This window comes from Protobothrops mucrosquamatus, unplaced genomic scaffold (genome assembly GCF_001527695.2).
Source record: "Protobothrops mucrosquamatus isolate PMUCROS unplaced genomic scaffold, P.Mucros_1.0 scaffold1451, whole genome shotgun sequence".
Classification (NCBI taxonomy): domain Eukaryota; kingdom Metazoa; phylum Chordata; class Lepidosauria; order Squamata; family Viperidae; genus Protobothrops; species Protobothrops mucrosquamatus.
The window spans coordinates 57,573-69,255 of record NW_015387630.1 but is presented as its reverse complement, the minus strand read 5'-3'; the positions used below and the strand labels follow the sequence as shown (position 1 = coordinate 69,255).

The 11,683-nt window shown below is 47.6% G+C and overlaps 1 protein-coding gene across 1 annotated transcript in view; it reads right to left on the bottom strand.

The window, feature by feature from the left end:
• LOC107292928 (cytoplasmic polyadenylation element-binding protein 2-like) overlaps positions 1-11,683 on the bottom strand; it is a 73,133-nt gene that overhangs the window by 21,373 nt on the left and 40,077 nt on the right. Inside the window, exon 2 of the mRNA XM_015822053.1 lies at positions 9,016-9,031. Within this exon, the coding sequence (XP_015677539.1) occupies positions 9,016-9,031 (16 nt within the window). The remainder of the gene's footprint in view (positions 1-9,015; positions 9,032-11,683) is intronic.

Genomic DNA, 11,683 nt, shown 5'->3' with positions numbered 1-11,683 from the left:
AAACTTGTTATAAAAGTTAAAGTAGAATCCAAAATAAAAAGCAAGCTTCCAAAGTTGGTTCGTCTGCTTACAAGTAAGCTCGCAATTAACTTCAAGTTGCAGCGGTGGCGGCGGCTTCTTGCTTCGCCGAAGCGAAGGCGTCCTGGATCGCGGAGAATCCTCGGGGCTCCGGAGGAGTTCTCGCCTACATCGTCCATATGGGACGACTCGGGAACTCAACTCCTACCCCGGGCAGCTCACCTATCCCCTTATGCCCAGGGGAAAGGTATCAAGCCGTTTGACAGCTGATGCTGGCTGTCAAACCGGCTTTTACGCAAAACAGGCGGGAGGCAGCAAACAGCTGCGACCAGCGAAATCGCCTGCCACCGGAAGTCCTCAATGGCCGCTCTTTTCTTCTTCGGTCCTGAGGAGCTGCCTGGGATCAAATGGAGAGGCTGCCGCCCCTCCGCGATCTAGCAAGGATCCTCCCCAACGGTGGTCGCCCCTCCAGGGCGACTTTCGACCCTTTCCAGGGTCTCCTGAAGAAGGAAAACTGGATAGCGGGGACAGCAGTCTCTCCGTGCGTCCACTAGTGCTGCGATCCGGAACCAGAAGCCTGTTTGCGAGTCCTTGGGGGCTGCCATTCTATTACAGTCCTCACTTGGGCTGGGTCCATTTCAATGCCCTCGTTGGAAATTCTATAGCCAAGATAATCTAATCGGGTCTGGGGAAATTCACATTTTGACAGTTAGACATAAAGCTTGGCATTCAATAGTTTAACACTTCTCTTACCAGCTTTATATGATCAATCATATTCGTGCTGTATATCAGGATGTCATCAAGATACACCAGAACCCCTTTGTATAAATGATTATGTAGGACCTCATTAATCAACTGCATGAATACGACTGGGGCCCCCTGTAGTCCAAATGGCATGACTTTGAACTGGTAGCTTCCCAAGGGGCAGTTGAAGGCAGTTTTCCACTCATCTCCCTCCTTTATTCTTACCCGGTAATATGCTTTGGTCAGATCTAATTTAGTGAAGACACTCCCCTTTGCCAGGTGGGTTAGTAAGTCCTTCAGGAGGGAGAGGGGGTATTTATTTTCCACACTCACTGCATTCAGATCTTTATAATCAACGCAGAGACGAAGAGACCCATCTTTTTTTTTTTCTTTAAACAACACAGGGGCTCCCACAGCAGACCAGGCCCATTCAATGAATCCCCTTGCTAGGTTTTTATCCATCAATCGCTGTATCTCCTCCATTTCAAGGGGGGACATAGCGTACATTCTCGGTCATGGGAATTTGGCTCCCGGCAACAGTTCAATAGAGTAATCATTGGGTCGGTGAGGAGGCAGGGCATCACATTCTTTCTCACTAAATGCCTCTGCTAGATCCCAGTACTCGCTGGGGATGAGTGGCTCACCTGGTGGCGGTGAGGCAGCCATGTGCGCTGGCTCATTAGGTGGCCTAAAGTTTTCTGTAACGTCGGTTGAATTGGTGGTGGTGGGGGGTTTGGCCCTATAGGTAACCTCACAGTTCTTATTCCTTTCTCCCACCAGATAAATGGTTTCCATTTGTCCAACAAGGCTAGCTCTAGAATCACAGCCTCAGTCATCTTCGGAGCCACCATGAAGCGAATGAACTCCCAGTGCTCACCTATTTCTAGGCATAGGGGCTCAGTTAATTGCGTGACTAAAGTCCCTCCCATCAGGGAGCCATCGGCTTGTTCAAACCTCATGGGTTTGGAAAGCAGTTTTGCTCGTATGCCCATTTTCATGGCAAATGGCAAGCTTTTTTTTATTTTTTTTTAGTAAAGATTTTATTGATTTTTTTTTTCATGAACATACGTTAATTTTTCCAATCAACAAGTTGTCTGGAGTTTGCTATGCTAGTACATGTTCAATTCCTAATCCTTCATTCTTTCCTCTAGCCAAGAATAAAATAGGTTCCAAATTTGATAGTAGTCTGTATCTTCTTTATCTTTCAACCTCATAGTTAATCTGTCCATCTCTGCACATTCCAATATTTTCCTGATTATTTCTTCTTCTGATGGCAGTCCTTCGTTCTTCCAGTACTGTGCAAAAATTATTCTTGCTGCTGTAGTAATGTGTAAGATTAAATATAATTTCTGCTTATTAGTCTTTTCAGGCATAATACCTAGTAAAAAAAGTTCAGGTTTAAAGTCCACTTTTTCACCCAATATTTTTTCTAACCACATATGTATCTTTCTCCAATAGGCCTTTGCCTTACCACATGTCCACCAAATGTGATAATATGTGCCTATGTTATGTTTACATTTCCAACATCTATCTGACATATTTTTAAACATTTTTGCTAGCCTTGCTGGCGGCAAGTGCCATCTATAAAACATTTTATACAGATTTTCTTTGTATGAGGTTGACATTTTGTTAATTTGTAATTTCTCTCCCATAACATTTGCCATTTTTCTAATTCTATATTATAGCCAAAAACGTTTGCCCATCTTGTCATTGTCATTCACTTGTTCACTTTCCATATCCAAAATTAACAAAAAGTTATACATTTTCTTGATTAATTTCTCATCTGAGGTTAACAAAATCTTATCAAACACAGTTTGATCCTTATAAAATCCATACATTTTTACATCTTTTTCATATCTACTTTGTATCTGTAAATGTGCCCACCAGGACAAGTTAATTCCCTGATTTTCCAATTCTTGTTTAGATTTTAATTTCCCATCAATATCTAGAATATCTTTATATGTCCATATTTTTTCAAAGTCTACCAAGTTTGGATGTATAAATGCCTCCATCGTTGATAACCACCCTGGAATTTTTAAATATATTTTAGCTTTAATTTTTTCCCATACTGTTGACAAGGCATTTCTTATAAAATGATTTTGAAAGTACTTATGGACTGTTTTTCCCGTACCATAAGAAAGCGTGCCACCCCAATTGTAAATCATGTCCCTCTAAATCAGTGGTTCTCAACCTTTTTAATGCCGCAACCCCCAACCGGTCGTAAGTCGAGGACTAAACCGGTCGTAAGTCGAGGACTAAACCGGTCGTAAGTCGAGGACTACCCAACCGGTCGTAAGTCGAGGACTTTCCCTGACCGGGAGCGCCGCGCATGCGTGGTTCCGCCCCCTGTGCCGGCCAAGGCGTAGCTGGCAAGCGGCAGAGACGGAGCAGGCCGACCACCAGCTGGCCCAGCCCAAGGGAGGTAAGGTACCCGCCGGAAAAGGGAAAAAAAATGGCGGACAGCCTTGCTTGGCGACCCCCGTGAAATGGTCGATCGGCCCCAAATGGGGTCGCGACCCATAGGTTGAGAATCGCTGCTCTAAATACAATAACCTTTTATTTCCAAGTGTTATCCACTCTTTCACCCATGTTAACATAGATACAACGTCCATTCCGGCAACCCAAAACCTCCATTTTCCTTAGTATGTAATATTTTCATCTTAATTCTAGCTTTTTCCCCCTGCCAAATAAAGTCAAAACCAATGAATTTAAATCTTGAAAGAATTTTCTCTCAAGTTTTATTGGAATCGTTTGAAATAGAAATAAAATCTTCGGTAACACATTCATTTTTACTGTAGCAATTCTTCCCAATAGTGACAGCCGCAGATTTTTCCATCTTTCCAAGTCCAGCCCCATTTGCTTCAATAATTTTGTATAATTGTCCTCTTTCATTGACGAACACTTAGCCGAAAGATGAATACCTAAATATTTAACTTTTTTTTTACTATTTGTACCTCTGTTTTCTCTAGTATTTGCCTTTTTTGTTTATCTGTGAGGTTCTTCACTATTACTTTAGTTTTCTCCCTATTTATCCCCAGTCCTGCCATTTCTCCATATTCTTCTATCCTTCCCCATAGTTTAGGAATCATCTCCAAAGGTTCTTCCAAGACAAACACCAAATCATCAGCAAATGCCCGTAACCTACATGCTTCATTTTTTTATTTTCAATCCTTTAATTTCTGTGTCCTGTCTTATCCTTCTATTTAGTACTTCCAAAGTAAAGATAAATAATAATGGAGATAGTGGACACCCTTGTCTCGTACCCCTTCCTATCTCAAAGCTCTCAGCACAATCTCCAGGCAAATGGCAAGCTAATAACTCATCGGGAGCATCCGGAATCGACTAGCACTTTTAAGTCTGCCTGTGTCCCCAATTTAGGGATTATGAGTTTGGCAGGCAGTGAGAAAGGTGGGACGTGTTGACTCACCATCGGGTCATTCTCTCCTTCATCATCGCTGACGAAAGAGGGTAGAGCGGGGGCGGGTCCAGCCTGAGTCCCAGCATCCTCCTGTGTGGGGGATGTGACCTGGCCAACAGGTTCATGTGTGATCCGGTTGGATTTCTCTGTCATTGGCTGCTGGGCAGGTTTCTTTCTCGCTGCTGGTCCCAGTCTGCTCTGCTGTTTGGGGTAGGGAACTGGGCAGTTCGCTGCTCGATGTCCCTGCTGTCCGCATCAGAAGCACTTGATTGGTGGGCCTGCAGGTGGCTTGGGTCTTTCAGCAGTCGCAGCAGTTGGAGTTTTTCGGGGGGGGGGTTTGTCATTGGGGTTGCTCTGGCCTCAGCTCAGCTTCAGATGGGGGAAACTTCTTATAGTGGGTGAGCTGGACATCTAGTCTTACCGCCGCCTGGTACCATTCTTGCAGCTGATCAGGTACCTCTCAATAGATGCAGGCTTGAGAGAGGTGAACGTCCAACCCTTCTCTGAAGTGATGGACTATGGACTGCTCAGGCCACCTCTCTATCCGACCGGCTAACTTGCGGAACTCTTGTACATACTCCAGGGCAGGTCTGTTGGCTTGTTTTATCTTATGGATTTGTTCTTCTGCTTTGAGGGCAATGGATGGGTCCTCAAATCTTTCTTTCAGTCCCAGGAGGAAGAGGTGGGGGTCCTCCAATTCAGGGGCTTGCTCATTATATAAATTGTTCAGCCATTCGGATGCCTCTGCCTCTAAGCTGGACGCAATCACATCGACCATAGCGCCTGGGTCCAGGTAGAGATAGGCACAGCGGTTCAAATGAGAGCGCACATGGTTGAGAAAAAAAAATCAGCTTCTCTGGGTTCCCATCGAAGGTTGCTCTGAAAGGTGGAGCAATCACTGGCTGCTGGGCCCCCCACTATGGCTGTTGCATCCCAAGCTGCTGCTGGTCCCACCTTGGCTGCTGATACAATAGCTGTTGGGCTCCCCACTGTGGCTGTTGCACCCCCAGTTGCTGCTGGCCCCACCCTGGCTGCTGCCATATTCCCAGGGGTTGCACGTTCAGGGGCTGCGGCCACACCCCTGCTATGGTTGCAATACTAGCAGTACTGGCCTCTCGAGTTTCGGAGGTCTCCCAAAGGTTGCTGTCTGGGTGGGGGCTGCTGTTGTCTTCTCTGCAGTTGGCCTGTGGGGGCTTGTGGTGCCCCCTGCTGCTGCTGCAGGCCCCTCAATGGTTGCTGGATGAGTGGGGGTTGTTGTTGGATCTCCCTCATTTGCGGGTACCCCAGCTGTTGCTCTCCTGGCTTCTGCACCACCCCAAGTTGTTGCAAGGCCTATATTAGCTGATGCAAGCTCAAAGGTTGCTGACCTTCCACCTGCGGGGGCTGCCAAATTCCCCATTGCTGCAGGGGGGCCAGGCTGGGGTTCCCTCTCTCTGTGGGGCTGGAGGCCTCTCTCAGCAGGAGTTGTTCTCCGCTTCTCACTTCTAGCTCCTCAAATTTTTCTGCCAAATATTCCACTGACCGACTACGAGCTGTGGACGGATATGTCCACTCACCCAAGTCCTCAGTGGCAGATGGCCTGACAGCTTTCCACCAGTCTGGGGAATGCGATATGCAGGAATCCCTTTGTCGTAGCTCCACCTCATCTGCTTTTGAAGCCCTTGAGGGTGGCACGGCCGTTTCGAAGCATCTGGAGTCTCCGCTGGGCTTGTCCCAATCTGACAACCAGATCAGCTCTCCTAGCTGCTTGTGTTTTTCTCCTAGCTGGGAGGCCTGCAAAAGCTCTTTCTCCACCGGCTTGTTTGCTATCGCTTCCCCCCCTGCTGCTGGGAAACTGGCTTCAGGCAATTTGTCTTCCTTCATGATAAAATCTTCCCTGAATCTTTGCCAGCTTATCCCCCAAGTCTAGGGATAGCAACTGGGGCTCAGGACCCTAAATAATTTGGAAAGTTTGGAGTTTTTGGCTTAGTGTCATGGTTCTGACAGATGAAACTCTTCAAAGAACTTCGAGGCATTGTTTACCTTAAAGAATCTTTATGGGAGTAGCATAGCTTTGGCACTAACATAGTTGAAGCCAAAAACTGGATTCCCCTCCCCTGAGCACATAGTATCAAAGCACAATTCCCTCCTTCAATTAACAGTCATAAATCACATTGTCCAATTAGTTTGAAATGCAGGCTTTCCCTCCTGTTCTGCTACCCGCCAATTCTTATCATCTCTTATTTCACACACTAGTACAATATTGTTATGTCTAACTAACTCCCGCCACATTCTGCCTCCTCTCCCAGCATCATCTAATTCTAAGAGTAAAGCACAGGAAAGAAAAAGGCTGCATCTTCATATGTTGTCAAAGCAAGAACATCCAATGTTAGCAGAGTTGAAATGTGCCTGCTTAGAGAACAGGTCAACAACAATCCATATTAGAGAGTTCCTGCCACTTTTTTGCTGCTCAACTATAAAGTCCATGGCTATCTCCTCCCTTGGCAGGGTTGAGTTGGCTACTGGCTGCAGCAATCCAGAGGGTTTCCCTGTCAAGCGCTTTATAGATGCACATACAGGGCAACTCAAAACATAGGATTCTATGTCCTTCTTCATCCTTGGCCACCAAAATTGCCTTTTTATAAGGTGTAGTGTCTTTATAAAGCCAAAGTGGCTTCACATCGTGACTCCTTTGTAGTACCATGGTTCTCTGGCTGGCTGGGACATACATTTTACCCCCCTTTCACGCTAAGCTTTGCTTCAGCATCAAGTCTCTCTTATGCTTTTGGAACCACTCATCCCCTCCCAGGGCTTCTCTTAGTCTCTGGATCATTGAGTCTCCTCCTGATCGAGGGGGTCCTGTGGCTGTCTCACATGTGCCAGTGCAGCAAGTTGCTTAGATGGGGTGATAGAGTTAACTATCTTTTCCCTAGTGCTCTTATATTGAGGCAGGCACAAGAGGCATCGATTTTCCCTCCCCGACAAATAACGTAAGGTGAAGTTGAACCAGTTGAAGTACTGAGCCCACCAGACCTGCTTAGGGGATAGTTTCCTTGTGGCCCTAAATGTTTCCAGCTTCTTGTGGTGGGTCCAAACTTTGAATGGGATTTTACTGCCCTCTAAGAACTGCCTCCTGGTGAGGAGGGCCTAGCAGACAGCATAAGTCTCCTCCCAGATGGCCCACCATCTCTCTGTGTCAGGCAGTTTCTGAGATGTATAGGCTTAAGGTTGAAGCTCTCTCCTTCCATTTCTCTGCATTAAAACAGCCCCCACAGTCATGTCACTAGTGTCTGCCTGGATCACGAATGGCTCCTCTGGGTTCGGGTGTCTCAAGATCGCCTCAGTGGCAAAGAATCTCTTTAGCTTTTCGAAAGCTGTTGGCATTCAATCGTCTAGTTCAGCGGTTCTCAACCTATGGGTCGCGACCCCATTTGGGGTCGATCAACCATTTCACGGGGGTCGCCAAGCAAGGCTGTCCGCCATTTTTTTCCCCTTTTCCAGCGAGTGCCTTACCTCCCTTGGGCTGGGCCAGCTGGTAGTCGGCCTGCTCCGTCTCTGCCGCTTGCCAGCTACGCCTTGGCCGGCGCAGGGGGCGGAACCACGCATGCGCGGCGCTCCCGGGCAGGGAAAGTCCTCGACCTACGACCGGTTGGGTAGTCCTCGACTTACGACCGGTTTAGTCCTCGACTTACGACTGGTTTAGTCCTTGACTTACGACCGGTTGGGGGTCACAGCATTAAAAAGGTTGAGAACCACTGGTCTAGTTCAAGGGTTGACTTGGTCTGGACTTTGTCCCCTTCTCCATTTTTACCAGGTTCGCGATGGGTAGGGCTATCTATGCTAACGTGGGAATGAATTGCCTATAGAAGTTCGCAAACCCCAGGAAACTCTGCAGTGGGGCCTCCCATTTTAAGATTGCCCTCATCTTTCCTGGGTCCATTTCTATGCAGTCTTCCACTCATCCCCTTTCCTAATCTGCTTCCCTCAAATCCAGCTTGGTGAAAATCTTCCCCTTGGACAAATAACCCAACATGTCCTTTGTACATGTTCTCCATGCAAATGGCATTTACCCCTTATAATCCATGCACATTCTTAGGGACCCGACTTTCTTTTCCCTGAAGAGCACAGGGGCTGCCACCCTCGATTTTGGCTGGTTGGATAAAGCCCCTTGTCTATGAATCCCCTAAGCTCCTCCATCTCCCTAGGCATCATGGAATACATCTTTGGCTTCGGCAGTTTAGACCCCAGTATAATTTCAATGGTGCAATCCATTGGACAGTGAGGTGGCAGCACATCCGACTCCATCTCACTGAACACCTCAGTGAGATTGCAGTATTCCCCTAGAATAAATGGTTCTAACCCCTCGGCCTCTGTTAGCGCATTAGCTGGTTCCATTTTCACCCCCTAACTGCAGGTTGTGGCTGGCACCCAGCGCTTTCCTCAGTTCCTGCTACTTAGATGCCCTTTCTTCTCACGCGCCACTTGCTATCGCCCCAGTCTACTGCCGGGTTCCACTTCTTCAGCCAGGCTAGCTCCAGGACCATAGCCTGTCATTCTGGTGGCTACAATAAAACGGATAGTCTCTACATGCTTCCCGATCCTTAGGCTCACTGGTTCTGTCAAGCAGGTTGCTAGTAAATCCCCCCCTCCGTAAGGGAACTGTCTAGCTGTTCAAATCCTTTAGTTTCCTGAGTCTCAAACCCAATTTTGCCACCATCGGCAAGCTGATTAGGCACTGGGTGCAACCAGAGACTAACAGGACTGTGAGAGTGTCTTTTGCTCCCAAGTAGGGCACCAGGATCTCTACCTGGGCAATCATCAGGGTGATGGTTCCACTTATCATCAGTTTGTCTTACCTTCGCTGTCTGTCTCCTAAAATACCAAGCCAGGCTTATCAGAGATCAGAGTTCTCTGGATGGGGGGAGACCTCCACAACCTGCTGCACAACCCGCATCTTCTCCTTTGGTTTCGCTGGTTTTTTTCCCCTTCACTGGGTTGGGTCTGCGATGCAGATGCTGGATGCAGAGCCGTACAATTGACCACTTGGTGACCTTCCTTCTCACATTGGAAGCAGGCTCCCAGGATTCAGCAGTGCTTCTTCCTGGGGCCTGGGAGGGTACCACCCTTCCCCCCTTGGGCTGCGTGGCATCTTTCAGCCATCCGACAGGCAGTGATCTGTCGGTACTCCCATCAGGTCTAGTTCCACATTAGTGGCCAGCTGGTAACACACCCTGAGGTCATTAGGTATGCCACAGGTTGGCAGTTGTGGTACGGCTCCTGTTTCAACCCAACCTGGAACTGGTAAACCAACAGAGGTTCAGGCCATTCTCTCAAGCAGGCCACCAAGCTGTGAAATTCTCAAATGTATTTTGCAACCAGCCATTCTTGTGCTGAATGGAGCGGATCCTGGCCTCTGCCTGGCGGGTTTCCATGGCATCCTTAAATCTGTACTGCAGCTCCTACATGAGGGCATTCACATTCATGAGCTCAGGGACCCCTTCATCATAGAGAGATGCCAACCACTCTGCAGTGTCCCCCTCCAGGTTCAAGGTGACAGCTCCCACAAAGGAAAGCATGTAGCCCAATGGCAGCCCCACCACTTGTGGGCTGCCTGCGCAGGGGCTCTTGTCGCCACAGGAGGTGGAGAGGCCTGCCCTAGCCAGTCAGAGGGAGGCTGCTGTTGCCCCTTGTTGTGTGGTCCCATCCTCCCGGTCACACTCGACACCATTGGCTGCTGAAAAGGGGAGGAGAGAGCAGCCAGCTGCTTGGCAACCCCCATCCTGGTTCGCTTTGTCACTGACCAGGGCAAGATGGAGCCCCAGACCTACAGACTGCTGAACTTCTCTCTGAGCTATTCCAGCGAGGGGCTGCAGGTTGCGAACAGAAACCTCCACTCTGCCAGCTCTTCCCACTCAGCTGCTCTCCTAACCTTCCATTTGTTTTCCCGGACCACCGTGACCCCAGGGGGAGGCAAGTGGGTACTCTGCCTCTGCTGCCTTCCTCACACCACTTGCTCACTGCCCCCTTGGCCCAGAGTAAGGGGCTCCCAACACCACCACTCCTCTGTGCACTGGTGATTGCTCCACTTTCTCAGCCCTCTGCTTGGGGCATGCGCAACTTGGCTGGTCCCAGGCCCTGCTTGGGCCACCATCGGCGTCCCTCAAAGGGGGGCTTCTCCCAGCTTCACCCCACCATCCGTTTTCTTGTTGGCTGCCAACATCCTGATATCACAGCTCTCCTGGTAGGCTGCAGTAAGTCAGAGATGGTTTAATGTCAGCTGTCCAGCTAGCAAATCCAAGAAAGAAACTCCTGGAACACTGTTCTTCCTGAAAGGTATTATTTTATTGAATACACTACATTGGCACAAAAGAAGCAAAACCAGCTCTGAATTTCTCACTGAAAAGTCCATATAATTAAACTTGAATTCCCCCTTTGGCCATTCCCTTCAGTCCATTGTATTGTCCAATCAACTATGCTCCTTTTGTTATGGGAACTGCCTGGATCGTTCAAACATCTGCATACTGTGACCTTGAAGGGGGGAGCAGGGCCTTACAATCTGCAGATGGACTCTGGGCATCCAATTCCCATCCCAAGCGATTCAACCGCCCCTCTCCCGATTGTTGTCAAGTTGAAAGAAACTAGGTGAAAAGTGATTCCCTCTTGACAGTAGGATTTTTGACATTTTTCTTTTGTAGTTTCAATATACACAGTCCCAACTTGCAGATTCTGTCCTTTCTTAGTTATTGCTTTACACGTTACATTTCCACTGGAGAATATCTTCCGCTGAAAGAATGGAATTTCACAGGCATGTACATTGACTTTTAGCCAAAAAACAATGTTAGCCCTATTTTAGGACACTAAACTCCCCTCCCCCGATAAATAAAAATAAACAGATCAAATGGATTGCCAGACACACCTTTTACCAGGCAATTGGTTTGCATTGTACATCTCTGCATCCATGAGATCTTCACAAGGCATCTATTTCCCAATTTAAAAAAATGCCTTCTTTAAAGTCTTAGAAGATTGTAAAAACACTAAAAACTAGCTACTTTTAGAAGGGCATCCAGAGTGGAAACATTGCTGACTCCTGCTATTGAGGATCAGATATTTACTTGCTATTTGTAATCCTGCAATTTTGCCTGTTTCTTCTATTTATTTTAATTAGAAAAATCAGTTAGAAAAGAAGAATAAAATAATTGCAGGGGGTAATTGGAATGATAAGCTCTAAGACGTTTATCAGCTCTGCCATCTTTGCTCTGTTCTGCTAAGCTGCTGGCATCATGCCATAAATGGGGGGGAGGGCACACAGCCATTTGGGGAAGAAGCGGAGGAAGTAGGAGGCAAAGGGGGGAGGGATTGGCACTGACAGAAATCAGACGTGTGAAAACCAGACTAATCCAAATGCCCAAGAACACTTGACCTGGGAAAGAATATGAAGCCGTTTCAAGACATGCCTGATATCAAAGTGGTTCCCAAAACATTGGACACTGATGGTCTGGCCAAAGGGAAAAACTTGTAACTTTG